The sequence below is a fragment of the Nomascus leucogenys genome, unplaced genomic scaffold (assembly GCF_006542625.1).
Source record: "Nomascus leucogenys isolate Asia unplaced genomic scaffold, Asia_NLE_v1 000819F_90249_qpd_obj, whole genome shotgun sequence".
Classification (NCBI taxonomy): domain Eukaryota; kingdom Metazoa; phylum Chordata; class Mammalia; order Primates; family Hylobatidae; genus Nomascus; species Nomascus leucogenys.
Genome location: NW_022096684.1, coordinates 70832 through 90673, shown reverse-complemented (window position 1 = coordinate 90673; position 19842 = coordinate 70832). Strand labels below are relative to the sequence as shown.

The 19842-nt window shown below is 38.0% G+C and overlaps 1 protein-coding gene across 4 annotated transcripts in view; it reads left to right on the top strand.

Annotated features, from left to right (window-relative positions):
• The first annotated feature begins 7501 nt into the window (after window positions 1–7501).
• Window positions 7502–19842, top strand: part of LOC100581585 (protein FRG1B-like) — a 39515-nt gene continuing 27174 nt past the window's right edge. For all 4 annotated transcript variants that reach the window (XR_004029167.1, XM_030808804.1, XM_030808805.1 and 1 more), the window contains exons 1-4: window positions 7502–7581; window positions 8699–8766; window positions 17963–18088; window positions 18867–18916. Coding sequence is in view for 3 of the 4 variants with exons in the window: in XM_030808804.1 (XP_030664664.1) it covers window positions 18023–18088; window positions 18867–18916 (116 nt within the window). In the remaining variant the exon portion in view is untranslated. The remainder of the gene's footprint in view (window positions 7582–8698; window positions 8767–17962; window positions 18089–18866; window positions 18917–19842) is intronic.

Sequence of the window (19842 nt, the reverse complement as noted above, 5' to 3'; positions counted from 1 at the left end):
ACGCACAGCTAATTTTTTTGTATTTTCAGTAGAGACGGGGTTTCACCAAGATAGCCAGGATGGTCTCGATCTCCTGACCTAGTGATCCGCCCGTCTCAGCCTCTCAACATGATATTTAATTAAATTGCATAACTACAAGAACAAGAACAAATGGTATAAACATATTTAAGAAAGAACACAGCTTCCTCTTAGAAACTATACAATTTCTGTGACGGAAAGAGAAATGTACAGGCATTAAAAGTAGCTCAAGGGCTTTTAGTTTGCAGTGGACATCAGTCAATAAGTTGTACAGGGGTACCAGAAAGTGCTGATTGCAAATCAGTTAAGTGGAGGTCCGTCAAGGCAGCACCCACTGTATCTTAATTTGTAAAGTGAATGTTCTAAAACTGGCTTCACTTTTGCTATAAAGGACCAGATGATAAATATTTTAGGCTTTACAAACCATACGGTCTCTGTAGCAACCATTCAACTCTACCATTGTAGCAGGAAAGCACCATAGATCCATGGATGTGCTCCAATAAAACTTTATTAAAACAGGCAGCTAGTCTGAGGGCCATGTATATATCTTGCTGTTTTCATACAATTTTGTAAGTTAGTAGTTTCTTGCCTTTTTAATAGTCAAGGATTACTTTTAATCCTATCTTCTGATTTTATGTTTCAAAAGCCTTAAGAAAAATCCACAAAATATATTTATTTTGTAATTTTGCGGGGATTCTTATTTTACTAAGAAGTAACCAATGATATATAAAGGCTACCCATTAGGTCAGTATGAAATAATCAACATTACTAACTCTAATGACTTAGTTCTGAATAGAAATAAAAAGTATTCAACTAGATATATAAAACTTAAAACCCGTATAGCTTTTTCTGGTGTAAATATATAACTTTTCGAGATTTTTCAAGTATTAAATACAACTTTTGGGAATCCCCACACCCGGCTCCCTAGGATGGCATTCAAGAATTCCTTAGGATTCTGGGAATCTTAGAATGAAAGTCACTGCTCTGTAGGAATGAATGAATGAATGATTAAGAAAGGGAAGGAAGAAGAAAGAGCATGTCTACTAAATGTAAATTAATCATCAAGGAACTTTTATTTTATTAATAAATTTGTCAACTTTAGGTTGCCAAATCTAACAAGATACCAACATGGCATTCATGGTGATCACACCTCCTGTCAAATTTTATTTTAGTTCATTGACTATACTATTAATATCCTGAAATACTCAAAACTTCTGTCTTAATTCTGTGAATAATTCACTTATTAATCACCCTATACACTACTTAATGAATGGAATGGTACTTGGAATAAAGATAATTACAGGGCTAAAATGGTTTTCTCTAGAGGCAGGTTATAGGATTTTGTTGTCTGACTGGAATAAAACAAAATTAATCAATATTTTCTGAAACCAGTGGCTTTTGACTTAGTCCTCTATTGATATCTATCAATCACTATAACCTCAGTCCTATTTCCTCCATTCTTCTTTTTGCTATCATAAAAACTTGTCCATTTTTTCCTGTTAGATCTATATGTTTCTCCTCTTTTCTTTTCATCCAAACAACCAGACATCAACTTAGTACAGATAGTGCAATTGATCTGAACCCTACAGAACTCACTGTTTCCATTTACATAACTTACATAACTGTCAACCTGAAATCACTCTGAAATTGTTTTAATTCAAAATTTTAATTTAATTTAATCATATTGATTCATTAATTAATTTATTTTGAAAATAATTTTAACTTGTATTTTACATTCAGGGGTACATGTGCCAGTTTGTTACATGGGTATGTCTCATAATGCTGAGTTTTGGGGTATGAATGATCCCATCATCCAGATGCTGATTTGGTATGGTTTGACTCTATGTCCTCACCCAAATCTCATGTTGAATTGTAATTCCCAATGTAGGGGGAATGACCTGGTGGGAGGTGATTAGCTCATGAGGGCCGATTTCCCCCTTGCTGTTCTTAGATGGTAAGTGAGTTCTCATGAGATCTGACGGCTTAAACATATGGCACATCCCCCCTGGCTCACCTGCTGTCCTGCCGCCATGGTAGAACGTGCTTTGCTCTCCCCTTCAACTTCTGCCATGATTATACGTTTCCTGAAGCCTCCCAGCTATGCTTCCTGTATAGCCTGTGGAACTGTGAGTCAGTTAAACCTCTTCTATTTATAAATTACCCAGTCTCAGGTAGTTCTATATAGCAGTGTGAGCACAGATTAATACATGAGCATAGTACCCAATAGTTAGTTTGTCAAACCTTGCCTTCCTCCTTCTCCCCTCTAGTAGTCCCAGTGTTTATTCTTTCCATCTTTATGTCCATGAGTACCCAGTGTTTAGCTCCTACTTATAAGTGAGATCATGTGGTATTTCGTTTTGTATTCCTGCATTAATTCACTTAGGATAATGGCCTTCAGCTGCATCCATGTTGCTTCAAAGGACATGATTTTTTTATTTTATGGCTGCATAGTATTCCATGGTGTGTGAAATGGTTTGGAAGGTGGCCCCTATAAATCTCATGGTGAAATGTAATCCTCAGTGTTGAAGGTGGGGCCTGGTAGGAGGTGTTTGGGTCATGGGGGTGGATCTCTCATGGCCTGATGCCGTCCTTGTGATAGTGAATTCTTTCAAGATCTGGTTGTGTAAGGGTGTGTGGTACTTACCCCCACTCCCATTCTCTCCTGCTCCTGCTCTGGCCATGTGATGTGCCTACTCCCTCTTCACTTTCCATCATGAGTAAAACTCCCTGGAGACTCCACAGGCACCATGCAAATACCATCACCATGCTTCCTGTACAGTCTGCAGAACTATGAGCCAATTAAATCTCTTTTCCTTATAAATTACCCAGCCTCAGATATTTCTTCATAGCAATGCAAGAATGGCCTAATAATACAGCATAGATGTACCACATTTTATTGATCCTATCCACTGTTGATGGGCACCTAGGCTGACTCCATGTCTTTGCTATTGTGAATAGTGCTGCAATGAACATGCAAGTGCATATGTCTTTTTGGTAGAATAATTTATTTTCTTTGGGTCATATACCAGTAATGGAATTGTTGGCTTGAATGGTAATTCTATTTTAAATTATTTGAGAAATTTCCAAACTGCTTTGAACAGTGGCTGAACTAATTTACATTCGCACCAATTATGTGTAAATGTTCCCTTTTCTCCACAGCCTCCCAAGATCTGTTGTTTTTCGATTTTTTAATAGTAGCTATTCTGACTGGTGTAGGATGGTATCTCGTTTTGGTTTGATTTGCATTTCTCTGATGATTAGTGATGTTAAGCCTAATCTTTGCCACCAGATAACTGGGAAAATACAGTGTCACTTGTCAAAATAGTTTTATTTTGCTTTAAAAATAATCAATTGAGTAGTATATTTCTTCCAGCAAAATTAAGAAGTAAACATTTAGAAATGTACAGTACCTTGCTGTTAATTCTTCGCACAAGTATATCAATCGAACATAAAGGCCACCTTAAACTTTCATTTGAAATGAAAGACAATTTTTAAGAGGTTAAGGGCTAGTAATTTGTTAAAGTCCTGAAGTTAAATTAGCTCAAGTAAATGCAAAGACTTTCCTTTAATTAAAGACTTTTAAGTGAACACTTTAAAGCATAGTTGGTTTCTCCCTCAAATCTTGTCCAAAGCCACTGTTTACAACTCAGTATATCAAAGAAGGTTTCAGACATGATTATGAAGCTCCCTCAACTTACAATGTGCTATTTGGAACCTTAGATGGCTATCATTCTGGCTTTTCTACCTTTTAGCAACAGTAAGCACACCCTTCCCATTTCTCCCCCACCCTGACTTACTCCTCTTTGCATTTAATATATAATTTTTCTCAGAGCGTTCTTACACATCTTTAACTGTAAATATGACAAAAGCACACAGTATAGTACATGTGCCACATGCATAAATGTTGTATCTAGTCATACAATTTTCTTTTTAAAAAAGAATTATTTTCAAAAAGCAAAAGACTCTAGGAATCTTTTCTAGTTACCAGTCATGAAAACATAAATTCCTGGTTAGATTCCCAAATTTGCCTGACCATAAGAACCACTTGTGATACTTGTCAAACACATGGATTCTGAGTCCCATCCATGATCTCCTGAATCAGAATCAGCAGGTGAGAGGCCTGGGAATACACATTTTAAACAAACGTCCACAGTGATTACGATTAATAAAGTTTGAAAAAAAATTTCACTAGGATCTTTATGACTGAATAACCTCACAAACATAGGAAAGTTACTGGAAAAAAAATATGAGCAGAATTTCAGAATTCTGCCTTTGCTGAAAGTGTTTGTTCCCTCCTCCTCTACTCATCAAGACCTGACTGCTTATGTAACGCCCCCAAACCACCAACACCTGGGAGGAGTTGAAAATGATTTTAATGAAGAAGAAAAGCTGACGTTTAATTTCAAAACTGACGGTGAGAATAGAAGGGAGAGGCATGAATTTATCTTGTTTCTAACACAAAGCATTGTATTTGAGTCTACAAACGAAATTGGTTTCATTTTTATTTTTGGTAAGTTTTCGCCAAACTCTACGCATGTATAGAGGCTGGTCAAGAAAGAAAGAAATTCAGAAATATGGCATATGCCATCCCTTATTTATTTCCCCATGTGACCAGCCAAAAGCTTCTTCACCTAGTCCCTGCTTCAAGCTGACTTTCTGTCTACTTCTCTATCGGAAATGGAGCTTCCCTAAAGACTGCCTCAACCTCAGTTACCACGAGGCCTTTTTTCCATCTTGTGCTCCTAGACTTCTACGATATTAGATGATACTACCCTTTCTGGAAATTCTCCTTAGCTTTGATTTTATAATTTTACTCTAACTCTGTTTCATTCCTTCTTTATAGCCTTTCTTTTCTCTATCTCTTTACTGTAGACATGTTGTATGGCTTTGTTCTTGACCTTCTGATCTCTCCACATTCATTCCCTCAGAGCATGTATCCATTTTCTTGGCGTCGGCCTTCCTGACTAGCTGATTATTACCGTCATATAACGATGTTGGTGATGAGCACAGCTAACATATCCTAGGCATTTTCCATGTAGGTTATAATAAGCACCCTATATAATTCGTTCTATTTAATTCTTCAACCCTAAATGATACTATTACTAACCACATTGTATGAGATGCGGAAACAGATTTTCATCAAAACCATGGAAAGTCAACGTAGTGAGCCCCTGTGTGTCTCCTTTGTTAATGCCTCTGGGCATCATGGCAGGTGGATTGCCGTGGAATGGGGATTGGGAAGCGCAGCACTGTGAAAACACCGGAAAATACGTTATGATATAGCGGGTAAGGACGCTCATCTCTGCACATTGAGATGGTTTTGTGTCTGAGTCAGGTTTGAGATGAGCCAATCCTGACTCCATGGTGCCACCGGGGATCACGAATTTAATAAGATCTTCGTGGATGCTTGGAACCCAACTGGTCTCCGTTTTCTACTTTAGGGAAAGAGCCACAGCTTGAGTGGGGTGGTTTTTGGTGTCACATACGCAATCAATAATACCCACCGTTTTGGTGTCACATACGCCATTAATAATACCCACCGCTGCAGAGGAATCACCGTGGACTACTCCTCGTTTCATCCCATGCGCTTGCGATTGATCCCTCTCACCTGTTTGCTGATTTCATTCAAATTCTTCAGCGACCACAGGACCCCGACTTGCCTTCTCTATCCTGGTTCCCATCACTCTGCTTTACAGGCCTGGCCTGCTCGCTGCTCCTCACACCAGCGCTGCAGGGCTCCTTCCACGCCTCCGCCCTGTTTCCTCCATCAGACAGGACTAGCTTCCTTCATTTCTGTCGGGCAAAAGGCTGCCCAGCGTTCAAGACCCTCCTCAGATGCCGCCTCCACGATTAGGCTTCTTCCTGACCCCTATGCCTGTAACAAGCGCCACCATAACTCTCCACCTCAGCCCACATTCCCACAGCACTCGCGACGTCCGCGCCCTCAACATGGCGCTTCATTCTATTTTAGGGTATTTCCTACTTGTTTCCTGCACACACAGTCGCGGGAGGCACAGCCCCGAGTGACCTGCGCACAAGTGGCCCGCGCTTCCAGCCGCGCCGCCGCAGGCCGGGGAGGGCAGCCCGAGTCGCTTCCTGCCCCCGCGGGGACCGTCGCCAGCCGGCAGCTCTAGCGGGAGGCCATTCCACAGCGCGCCCGGCAGCCCCGCCACTTTCAGCACCGGCGCCTCGGACGGGCTTTCCCCACCTCTGGGAGGCACGAATCCTCAGGGGCTCCTCGAGAGGGCGCCAGGGAGCAGCTGCGTGCGGACACCTTTCGGCCCTCTGCAGCCACCGTAGCTCCCCCCTACCCCGCCGGCAGAAACCCGGAAGTGGAAATCTCAGCCATTCAGCGTTCGGGTGAAGACGAAGGCGGGTTCTGGACAGATGTAGCATGTCAGGGAGTGTTTACTTGGCCTCCGCTTCTGTTCCTCCCTGCCCTGGTGCGGCTCCGGGTCACATACTCGTCCTGAGCCAGCTTCAGCCTCTCCGCGCAGAAGTCTCCCGGAGCCATGGCGGAGTACTCTTGTGTGAAGTCTACCAAGCTCGTGCTCAAGGGAAACAAGGCGAAGAGGTGGGTCCTGCAGCTCCGGCGGGAGCCTCCTCCATTCTTTTCGGACGCACTCCACCCCCGCGAGTCTGGTGGAAGCCGTGGCGTGGAGAGCCAGCTTTGTGGCCTCCCAGGCTTCGCCCTGGCCCCTGTCCGGGCTGGACGGAGGCCAGACCGCGGTTTCTGGTGCCTGTGCAGAGAGGGGCAGCCTCCCGTGCGGACGACCCTGGAAACAGGATAGACGGGCGGGTCCCAAGAGTTTGGGTCCCCTGAGGCATCTCTCCAGGCCTCTGCCTTGTGGGTCTGCGTTAGTCTGATCTCGTAGTTCATGACAGTAACTTCCTTTATTAGGGATTACTCTTTTCTTCATTGTCTCTTCCTGGAAAAATTATTGATTAATTTTTTCTAAGCTAATATGTAGAGTGAAACCAGGATGAATCACACAGTGGTTGAGGCGTATATGGGCTTTGACAGGGATATGTGCTCGAACCTGAACTCTGTCATTTACTGATTTTGTAATTTGTGGCAAGTTGGTTAATATGTCGGAACTTCCATTTACTCATTAAGAGATCAAATATTTTTGAACCTCCGTTTACACATTTATGCTTTCAGACCATTTGTTATAACTTTAGAAGACTGAGGATTAAGTGAGAGAACATATATGCAGTAAATAAATTTAGCCAAATACGAGGAGGAGGTCGTAGTGGTAATTTATTAGCTCTTTAGGAGAAAAATAACCTGTGCACTTATATCCCCACTTCTTTTTTAACTGGCAGATTTGCCTGAGGTTGACTGTACATACAAAAATTGAGCATTTCCTCCTGGTGTCCATGATAAACAGAGGTTTTGATATTTTTAGGCGAGATGGAAAGAAAGTATCAAGAAGTGAGCCGAAGCCACTGCACTTGAGAGCCCTCTCGAGGAGTCTGGCCTCATGAAGATGCCAGAATAAATATCAGGTATATCCTGAATGAATGTGAGATTTTTACTCTGTGAATTTCCTGTGAGGAGTGGTGAGTTATCTTCTGAAAACTTTATGATGAAAATGCAGACAAGAGTGTCTTACGATTATCGTAATAATCATAATTAATGCTTATATAGCACTTTCGATGTGCCAAGAAATTGTTGTAGGCACTTTGCACGTTAACTTTTTTCAAATCGCTCTTGGATTTTTATTTTTTTATTGAGATGTAATTCATAATTATAAAATTCACCCTTTTGTACGGTCAGTGGTTTTTAGTATATATTCAAGAGGTTCACCACTGTCTAGTTGCTCAGCATTTTCATCATCTCAGAAGGAAATCATTAGAGCAGTCACATCCCATCTTCCCCCTCTCCTAGTCCTTGGCAACCACTAGTCTGCTATCTATGAATATTTCCTAAGAAATCATGCAACATGTGGCCTTTTGTATCTGGCTTCTTTCACTTATAACATTCTTGAGGTACATCATTGTTGTAGCACATGTTACTTTTCATGGCTGCATAGTATTTCATTGTATGGATGTCACATTTTATTCATCCATTCATCAGTTAATGAACATTTAGGTTGTTTCCCGTTTTTGACTGTTGTGACTAATGCTAGTGTGAATATTCTTATGTAAGTATTTTTGTGGGTGTATGTTTTCATTTCCCTTGGGTGTACATACTTAGGAGTAAAATTGCTGGGTCATATGGTAACTCTTTGACTTTTTGAGGAACCCCAAACTGTTTCCTGTAGATGCTGCACCATTTTATATTTCCACCAGCAATGTGTGAAGATACATATTACCTCTTAATCCTCACAATAGCCTTAAGAGTTAAGTTATTATCCTAATTTTTTAAGTGGGGAAACTGACTTACAGAGAGATTCAGTACGTTTTCCAAAAATCACAGAGCTAAGAAGTGACAGAATCAGGATTTAAAATCTGGCAATGTGGCTCTACAATCTGCTTTGAACTTTAACATAATATGTACAAAGCCTGAAGCAACTTCTCAGTACTGTATTTAAGAGGGTGTAGCAATGTAAGTCTTCCTAAATCAATAATTTATAAATGAAACAGCTTAAAAGACTTCCACGTTTCAATCTTATGATATTTATTTATCATACAAATCAATATACCTAAACTCACCTATATAAATTATGTCCTGTAGTAAGAAGAAAAAGAGCAAAGATAAGAGAAAAAGAGAAGAAGATGAAGAAACCCAGCTTGATATTGTTGGTGAGTCAGTTTTCAGTGCTCTATTCTGAAAAAAGTTAATATTTATTGAGATCTCATTGAAAATATTTTCCTAGTTCGAAATTTATGATGTATTCATATTTGTCTTAAAGTGCTTAAATATTATCTACAGTTGTAAATTCCATTTATTCTTTAGCACAGTTGATGCTACTGATGCCTTTACTTCATTATCAGAACAGAGCACAGGAGAGAAGAATTACAACTCTCTGACTTAGTAGGCACCATTAGACTGCTTAATAGCGGGAGATTCTGATACATAATTTTAAAGGCTTAATGTAAATGTTATTCAACCAAATATATTTTACAAGTTATTTTCTTTGAACATGTATACATTTTAGTTGTAGAAGTCAGTTGTCTCTTAAACGAAGTATCTTCACAGGAAAAATTATTTTGTGAACTCTGAAATGAATGAAAATTTTAAATACAATATCAGGGTAGCCTGTAAATGATACTAGAAATAAACTGACCCAAACACACTTAACCAGCCTATTTTCCGTTTAGTTGTTTCCATACTTTTTTTTTTCTCTTTCAAAACTTGGCAAGTTGCATTCTGAATCTTCATAAATTATGGTAGCTTAAAAAATATATAAAATATAGAATGGTATAAAGCTAATGTTCTTGAAGAATCATTGCTTTTGAAATGGCAAATCAACAATTCTAAAATTAGGGTAAATATCTAGGGTAGATATGTAGATGTGGAATTGCTGTGTCAAAGGATAGGTGAATGTTTAACTATATAAGAAACTGCCAAAAAATTTTCTACAGTGGTTGTGCCATTTTGCCCTCCCACCAAGAATGAATTAGTGCTCCAGTTACATCTTTGCCAAGAGTTGATGGTTTTATCAGTCTTTTCTCCCAGTCTGAGTTTTACCTTTTCTGTTTCTTAATGGTGGTTTTTGGATGGACAGCTTTGTTCTTTTTTTTTTTTAGATGGAGTCTTGCTCTGTCGCCCAGGCTGGAGGGCAGTGGCGTGATCTTGGTTCACTGCAAGCTCCACCTCCTGGGTTCACGCTGTTCTCCTGCCTCAGCCTCCCAAGCAGCTGGGACTACAGGCACCCGCCACCACGCCCAGCTAATTTTTTGTGTTTTTCGTAGCGACGGGGTTTCACCATGTTAGCCAGGATGGTCAGAAGCTTTTAATTTTTATAAAGCTTAGTTTATTTTTTTTTGTTTTGTGGTTACTGCCTTATCTCTTTGATCTAAGAGATCTTTGCTTACCCCAAAGTCAGGAAAATATTCTACATTGTCTTTTAGAGGCATCATAGTTTTAGTTTTTACATTAAATGTGTCATTAATCTCAAATTAATTTTTGGCATGGTGTTAGTTCAGTTTCAAGATTTACTTTTTTTTTTTTTAACATCTTGATAGCCATTTGTGCCAGCACCACTGGTGTTTTCTTTTTGCATTAATCCAGTTTGGTGTCTTCATAAAAAATCAATTAGCTTTCTATGTATTGGTCTATTTCTGGACTCTGTTCTACTGATTGTCTGTTTTTCTGTTGGTATATTTCTCTTGATTGCTATAATTTCATGAAGTCTTGAGATCAGGTAGTGTGAATCCTCCAACTTTGTACTTATTAACTATTAACTTATTAATTTCTACAGTGAAGCCTGTTGGATTTTCTTTTTTTTTTTTTTGAGAAGGAGTCTCTTTCTTTCACCCAGGCTGGAGTGCAGTGGCGCGATCTCGCTCACTGCAGGCTCCGTCCCCCGGGTTCACGCCATTCTCCTGCCTCAGCCTCCCGCGTAGCTGGGACTACAGGCGCCCGCCAACTCGCCCGGCGAATTTTTTTGTATTTTTTAGTAGAGACGGGGTTTCACCGTGTTAGCCAGTATGGTCTCGATCTCCTGACCTCGTGATCCGCCCGCCTCGGCCTCCCAAAGTGCTGGGATTACAGGCGTGAGCCACCGCGCCCGGCCGCCTGTTGGATTTTCTCAGAGAATTGTATTGAGTCCGGATCATTTGGGGGAGAATCAACATCTTAATATTGGGCCTCAATATTTCATAATTTTCAATGTAACAGTCTCGCATGCCTGTTTAAACATTTATTCTTAAGTATTTTATAATTTTACACTACTGTCAATAGAACTTTTGAATTTGTTTTTCCAGTTGTTTGCTGTCAGCATGTAGATATACAATTGATTTTTGTGTAGTGACTTTGTAGTCTCATAAGTCTGTTTCACTTATTACTTCTAGTGGTTTGTTTATATAGAAAACTAAGAAATTTGCAATTATGTTTCCTGTGACTATCGTTTCACTTCTTTCTTTCTAATCCTTATGTCTTGTCTTGCTTTTTATTGGTTTATTATACTGTCCAGGACTTCCATAGTGTTGAACAGAAGTCATGAGAATGGGCATAATTGCATTGTTCCCAAGCTTAGGCAGAAAGCTTTCAGTAGTCCACCATATGGTATGATGTCTGTAGGATCTGCAGAGAAAACCTTTATCAAAATGAGGACATTCCTTTTAAACTTTGTTTCTTGGGAGTTTTTATCATGACGATGTTTAATGCTGTCAAATGCCTCTTTCTGTATCTGTTGAGATGATCATACAACTTTCTTCATTCTGCCAATGAATTACATTGGTTTCATTTTCAACTTTTAAACTAACTTTACATCCTTGAGATAAACCCCACTTGGTTGTAGTGTGTTATCCTTTGGGGTATTGCTAGATTTGATTTCTAGGTTTTTTTTTTTTTTTTTTTAAGATTTCTATATTGGTGTTGATGGGAGATATTGGACTTTTGTATCCTTTTCTTGTAATGGCTTTATTTGATTTTGGTGTCAAGGTGATATTCGGTGTCATAAAATTAGATGGGAAGTGCTGTCTCCTTCCCTGTTTTTGGAAATAGCTGTGTAAGATGGGTATGATTTCTTCCTTATGTGTTTGATAGGATTTACCAATGAAGTCATCTGAACCTAGAGGGTTTTGTTTGTTTGGTTTTAGTTTTTTGTGGGAAATTTAAGATTTTTTAAAAGATATTTTCAGATTTTTCTGTTGTCAGTTTTGGTAATTTGTGTCTTTTAGGAAAATTTCATTTCATCCAAGTTGTTGGATTTATTGGCATAAAATTGTTCAGAATATTCCTTTAATATCCTTTTAATGTCTGTAGAATCTAATCTGTATTGCAATCTCTTCATATTGGTAATTTGTGTTTTTTCTATTTTTTCCTGGATCAGTCAGTCTAGCAGGAGGTTTATCAATTCTTTATAAGATCATTTATTTTAGATCATTAATGACTTTTAGTACAGGGGTATTCAATCTTTCAGCTTCCCTGGGCCACAATGGAAGGAGAAGAATTGTCTTGGGCCACACATGGAATACACTAACGATAAGCTGATGAGCCAAAAAAAAAAAAAAGCAAAAAAAATCTCATAATGTTTCAAGAAAGCTTATGAATTTGTGTTGGGCTGCATTCAAAGCTGGCCTGGGCCACATGCAGCCCTCAGGTTGAACATGCCTGTTTCAGTATTACTTATTTTCTCTTGTTTTCATTTTCTATTTAATTTATTTTCAATCTTTTCTTTTTCCTCCCTTTAACTTATTTTCAGTTTACTTTTCTCTTGTTTTATTGCTTCTTAAGAAGGGAGTTAGATCTCTTTATTCCACTTTAGTTTTAGTTATAGTCAATACATTTTGTTTTCATTTTCATTCCATTCAAAATATCATCTAGTTTTCCTTGTGATTTTCTTTTCATGGACACTGGAGTTATTTAAAAGTGTATTGTTTTTAATTTCTACTACATAGAGATATAGGTACGTTATTGTTGATGATTTCTAATTCATTTCTAGTATAGTTGGAGAACATACTTTCTTAGTGAATTTCCATGTACACTTGCAAAGAATGTGTATTCTGCAGATGTTGGTTAAGGGTTTTTTTGGTTTTTTTTTTTTTTTTTTTGGAGATGAAGTCTTGCTCTGTTGCCCAGCAGGCTGGAGTGCAGTGGTGCGATCTCGGCTCCCTGCAGCCTCTGCCTCCCAGGTTCAAGTGATTGTCCTGCCTCAGCCTCCAGAGGAGCTGGAATTACAGGCACCTGCCACCACGCCTGGCTAATTTTTTTTATATTTTTAATAGAGACGGGGTTTCACCACATTGGCCAAGCTGGTCTCAAACTCCTGACCTCAGGCGATCCACCCACCTCAGCCTCCCAAAGTGCTGGGATTACGGGCACGAGCCGCAGCACCCAGCGGTTCAGTGTTCTTTAGATGTCAGTTAGATCAACTGGTGGACCTAGTGACTATGCACATCTTCTGTGTCCTTACTGATTTTTTACTCATCCTAGAATGTATTGAGAGTTATGTTAAAATCTCCAGCTGTAATTCTAGATCTGTCCACTTGAGCAGTTTTTGCTTAAAGTATTATGAAGCTGTCATGTGTACACATTTATGATTAAGTCTTCCTTATAAATTCAGTCTTTCATTTTCATAACATTTTAACCTTTATTTCTGTTAAATGTCTTGATGCCTAATTAAATTGTTTGACCACCCTTTTGCTCCTGTCAAGCCTGGGCCTTTGTTAGTTTGTGCTTACTTATTAGGGTTTTGCCCATAGACTTAGACAGTGACTCTTGCTCTAGGAAAGGTTCATCCTCATGGGCCTCAGCCACATGTTCTAGGTCTACTTGGTGAGTTCACTCTGCTGTGTCCCAAATTTGTGTGATCTCTGGCATCTCCAGTCAGCCCTCAGAAGTGCCAGCCACTCTGCAGAGGCCTTGTGGAGCCTGCCTACTGTATGTACTCCCCCCAGCCCTTGGCCCCAGACCTGCAGAGAACTTTTGAATACTCTTTTGAGGCCTCACCTATATGTAGTTCCTTCTTCTCCAGTACCTTATTCTCTAAACTCCCAACATGTTAGCACTGCAAGACTCTCAGCTTAGTGACAGTGACATTGCCTCATTTTTGGAGTCTCTACCTCTCTCTGTGTGGTCAAGACACTGCCATTGGACAGAAAACAGAAGTCTGTGTGAGATTTGCCTCCTGTGTTTTCCTGTTGTCAAATATCACAGTCCTGTTCTGCCTGTGATCCAATCCCTGAAAACAGTTTTCTCAGATATCCTATCCAACTTCAGTTTTCTGGTTGGTCATGGTGGAAATGCAAGTCCATCTTGGCTGGAAGAGGGAGTCCTTCTGCATCTTTTTCTCTTTGTCCTTCTACCTTCTTTTGCATTGTGGATTTTCTAAACTTGCCGTAGAAGTAAGCATGTGCCTATTTGTGAAGGGAAAGAAAAAAACCTTTTAAATTTTTAAAGCTGTTTTGTTGGTTCCTCACAAGGATCTGAAGGGATTAGTAAATAGGATGAAAGAAATTCTGTCTTTCACATGGAGAAAACCATGTGTGACATTAATAAAAATGAGCATGTCTGTAAGCAAAGAGTTTCACTGAGCTGTGCTAGATTCAGAAGCAATTGAACTTACAACATTGTAGCTTGCAAAACACATATTTTATTTACCCAGGAACTAAAGCTAAGTAAGCTATGGGTTAATAGAAGGTCTGTGAAGGGTACTTAGACTACAGTAAGATTGGGGAAGAAAATTCCATTTCCAAATCTAAGATATATCATTCCTTTGTGCCAAGCACATAATGAAGGTAGAGATTTAAGGGGGCCCTAAGCACAGAAGAACTGGGTTAGTCAGAAGGTGAGGTGAGCTGTCACACAGCCTTGATGCTAGAATGAGGGTGCCCTGGTAGTATCTTATCAGCCATGACACTGGTGCATCGGGCCATTTTTTTTTTTTTTTTTTTGAGACAGGCTCTTGCTTTGTTGCTCATGCTGGAGTGCAGTGATGTGATCATGGCTCAGTACACCCTCAACCTCATAGGCTCAAGCAATCCTCTCACCTCAGATTCCCGAGTAGCTGGGACCACAGGCTCGTACCACCATACTCAGCTAATTTCTTAATTTTTTTGTAGAGGTGGGGATCTCCTTTTGTTGCCTAGACTGATTTTGAACTCCTCGGCTTAAGTGATTTTCCTGCTTCCACCTCTCAAAGTCCTGGGATTACAGGCATGCCAGACATATATAAACATTCTAAACTATGTGAAAATATGTGAAAAGCTTTGTTATGCATTGTGAGACAACAGGAATATTTGACCACGTGCCTAAGGTTTAAAAGGAAATAACTTTAATCATGCGTCTAAATAGCAAGTAATATTTTAGAACGGATTCTCTTAAATTCAGCTTGGGCATCTGCAGCATATACACAGCTTGAGCTGTAACTTGATGTAAAGACAGGGAACTTCAGTGTCCACTGTTCTTAGGATCCACTGCTTTTTCACAGCTAAAACCCCAGAGTGGCACCGTTAAGTATTATGTTATGTTACTTTAGTCGTTAAACATATAAGCATACCTCCAAAGGTTGAATGTAGGCCACTTGCAGAAAATAGGCAGAATGCTCACATTTAATTCTTGATGATACTGTGTTTAGCTTTATTCTTTGAAATCTCATTGAGAAAAGATACTGGCGTCTGCTCAAAGTAATTTATTTTTCAGTTGACAATATTATAAGTAATGTTATTGTATCATTTCCCTACTTGGACAGAGTGTGAAAATTTTGAGGAGCTTGTCTGCCAGAAATTTCTTCTTCATTTGCAAAGCATCAATGAGAGACTGTATTTCAATGATTTTATTTAATATTAAGTGTACTTGGTGAACGTGGCATAGAACATACAAAATAAAACTAATTTAAAATTATTAACTATTACATGTATAAGAACGACTTGCTAACCATAACACTGTTGATAATGATTCTGAATAAAGCATTATTTCTTTTACTGAAAACAATTGTAGCTATAACTCAATCATCTAAATTGTCATTAGTTTTATTGCTTTCTAATCATCTTTAGCTGAAATTTTAACTTTGATTAATTTTCTTTTTCTCCATTGGCTTTATGTGTGTGTGGAGGTAAAATATACAAAATATAGAATTCGCCAGTTTTTCTATTTTTACATGTACACTTCAGTGGCATTTAAATACATGCACCATTTTACCTTCCCGCCAGCATTGCACAGGGTTTCAGTTTCTCCACATCCTGCCCAACATTTGGTTTTCTGGTTTTCTTGGTTTCTGTTTTTTATTTGTTTGTTTTGATAATAGCTATTCTAATGGGTGTGAAGTGGTATTGCATTATGGTTTTGATTTATATTTCCCTAGTGACTAGTGATGTTGAGCGTCTTTTCAAGTGCTTATTGGCCATTTGTATATCATCTTTGGAGCAATGTCCGTGTATATCCTTCGCCCAGTTTTGAATTGTGGTATTTGTCTTTTTGGAGCTCTCTATATAGTCTGGATATTAATTTCTTATACTGTATGTAGTTTACAAATATTTTCTCTTTTCTCTGGGTTGCCTTTTACTCTGTTGGCAGTGGTTCTTGATGCACAAAAGTTTTTAATTCTGATAAAGACCAATTTGTCTATGTTTTCATTTGTTGCCTGTGCCTTTGATGTTCTACACAAGAAATCATTGCCAAATTCATTGTCGTGAAGCTTTTCCCATTTTCTTCTAAAAGTTTTCTAACTTTAGCTCTTATATTTAGGTCTTTGGTCTATTTTAAGTTACTTTTTGTATTTGGTGTTAGATAAGGGTCCAACTTCATTTTAGCTAAAATTTTATGTATTTTAAAATTGATTATGAAAAGCATGAAATGTTTAGTTGAATGGAAAATTTTGTGCAGTGGAATTAACTGAATCTTTAAAATCTTTTTATTATGGAAATATCCAAACTATTCCATACATAGAATATAATGAATCCCCCATGTGCCCAGGCCCCAGCATTAATTATCAATATTTTGCCAATCTCATTGCATTTACATACACACCAACACACACATTTTTCCCTAGAAAATTTTAAGTAAAATCACAGATATTATGTCATTTTACCCATAAGTACATAAATGTACATTTCTTAAAGTGGTATGTCTTTCTCTCATCACCTGTTTTGTTCTTTATTTTTATATATTATACTATGTCATTATCAGACCTTGTAAAATTAACAAGAATTCCTTAATATGTCATATCCAGTTAATGATTGACTCATTTCTGCTCTAGTTAAACTACAATTTAGGAGGAGGTTTGAGGATATTTTTTAACATTAAGATAAAAACTTTTATAACAACTGCTAAAATAATTGTTGCTAGAGTCTAACATTTCTATTGGCAAATTGGAAATTAGTATGTATAGACATAGATTCTGCTCGTTTTGCTTTCAGTCTAAAATCATGGTTAAGATTACTGGCCGGGTGCGGTGGCTCACACCTGTAATCCCAGTCCTTTGGGAGGCAGAGACAGGTGGATCACAAGGTCAGGAGTTCAAGACCAGCCTGGACAATGTGGTGAAACTCCGTCTCTACTAAAAATATAAAAAAAATTATTCGGGCATGGTGGCAGGCGCCTGTAACCCCAGCTACTCGGGAAGCTGAGGCAGAGAATTGTTTGAACCCGGGAAGGAGAGGTCACAGTGAGCCAAGATCGCGTCACTGCACTCCAGCATGGGCGACAGAGCGAGACTCCATCTCAAAAAAAAAATAAAAGATTACTGTGCTAGAAAGTCTTCCTGTAGAGGCATTTTTCAGAAATATTATGATAGGCATTGCCTCTGGAAAGCAGGCATGAATAGATGGCTGGGGTCCATCATGAGAGAGACCGTTCTCCATATATCACTTTGTACCTTCACATGTTGCCTTTTGTTTTGTTTTGGTCTTTTTTTGAGACAGGACCTTGCTGTGTCACTCAGGCTGGAGTGCAGTGGCGTGATCATTGCTCACTATAACCTTGAACTCCTGGGCTCAAGTGATCCTCTTTCCCACCTCCCCGTGTAGCTGGGATTACAGGCATGCACCCCCATGCCTGGCTGTATGTTGCTATTTTGTGTTTTAAAAACCTAATCCTGACTGTGCTGGCAGTCGCATGAATCTGTGCACATACATACAAACAAGTACATGTAAAACTGGTGAAATCTGAATAAGCTTCATGGATTATATCAATGTCAGTTTCCTGATTCAAACAGTGTATGATACTTATGCAAGATGTCATCATTGAGACAAAGCGAGTAAAGAATATGTGAGATCTTTGTATTACTTTTTACAACTGCAAAATAAAAAGTTTTTAAAACTAAGTTGTAATAACAAAGAACTCTGTGTCAAAACTAAAATATAAAGTTGAAATATCAATTTTATTTTTTAGGAATCTGGTGGACAGTAACAAGCTTTGGTGAAATTTCGGGAACCATAGCCATTGAAATGGATGAGGGAACCTATATACCTGCACTCGACAATGGTCTTTTTACCCTGGGAGCTCCACACAAAGAAGGTTTGTGTCTGGAAGGGAAGAGGCTGCCACAAGTGTAGATTTTAGGACATTGATTCACTTAGGCCAAACTCTAACTAGTCTCAAACACTTTCCAAAGGAATGGAAGCATTGCATTTGACTCTTCCATTTTTTTTAATTCCTTAATATTTACCAGCCATTGGCAAGTCCCTCTTTCTAATATAAGCATTTGAAAACATTTCGTATACTTCCAGAAGAGTATCTTTGGAAGTCAAAACAATACGAATAATTAAAATAGTAAGTGGAAAGAAAAAAGAAAACCTATTTGAGTCAAAAATGTTTGAATTTCTTTTTTATTCAGACCTATTACCAAAACTAACCTGGGTGCATTTAGCAATTTGAAGTTTCCTCATTTTCTTTAGCCCATTAGAGGAAGCACTAATGAGATACGAAGTAATTAGAAGATAAAAAGCAGCATCGTTTCGTTAGCAAGGCCATCCCTTGAATAAATGAAAGCATTTAGCTTTTTAAATAAGTGCTTATTTATGACTGTATTTTAAAACATAAAGAGAAGCTATCTCGAAAGTTACTATATAAGCATTATATCACCCTGTCTTACTCAGTATATAAAATTAGCACTGTAGTTAAAAGAAGGTAAAATAGATCTTGATTCCAAAGATACTGTATTACAGTGACATCAGTATATCTGAATATTCTTACATTTAATTGCAGAAAATAGCCACATTTTTTAAAGCAAAATAATCTCTTTATATTTATAGTAAATGTCAATTTTATTTTCAGGTGTTTTTTTCTCCAATAGTTGATGAGTCCTCCAGAGCAGTTTACCGCTGTCAAATTATCTGATTCCAGGTGAGCTTATGTTGTAATATAATTAGTAGCCAGTTATTTTAAAAATTTAATTGTATTCATTTAAAATTTTAGTATCTGTCTTAAGCCCACAGGGTAATTTTGATATAAAAAAGGAAATATCTTTTTTGAAAAGTAGATTTTGTGATCACTTTTAGTGGATTTCCTGTCAATATATAATGCTAGGCTGGAAAAAAGATATGTAAGTTAAAAAATGAAGATTAATAATTTCACACACCAAATAAGATAGATTAAAAAATCAAATGGTATAAAACCTGGTTCACTGTTGCTATGATATTTAAACTCACTGTTTGGAAGTCTAAAGACAAACAGGAAGACTAAAAAAAGGAATATTGTTGAAACCAGCAGAGAATGTTACAGCATCATAACGACCAAAAGAATATTTTTACTCACTATTTTTACAGTCATTTTATAAAGTAACCTTTTTTATTCTCACCTTGTGCAGAAGTATAGAATGATTCTTTGGGAAAAAGATACTGAAAGTGAATTTACATATTTTAGTAATTGGTTACATCAACATGATAATGATTTCTGTTATATAATCATTAACATATAAAGGAGTAAAAGTCAATTCTTGGCATCCCAGGGGATTCTCAGTAAGGTAAAAGATTAGAAATCATAATTTTAAAAAATCACATTTGGATGATTATTTCTGTACTTTCCTTGAAAGTCTGATAAGTATGGTGAAAGACAAAGAATAAAAGCAGAGGAAGAAAAAATTCAGTAGTTTTAAACTGCTTTACAAGTATAAACAAAAAAGGATTATAAAGAAAATTAACTGACAAATGAGGAAAATATTTTCAACAATCTTAATAAGCAGTGAGTTCTTATTCTTCATGTGTATCTTGTATAGAATTCATAGCACTGAAGACTCCAGTAGAAAAATTGTGAACAGTCAGATCTCAATA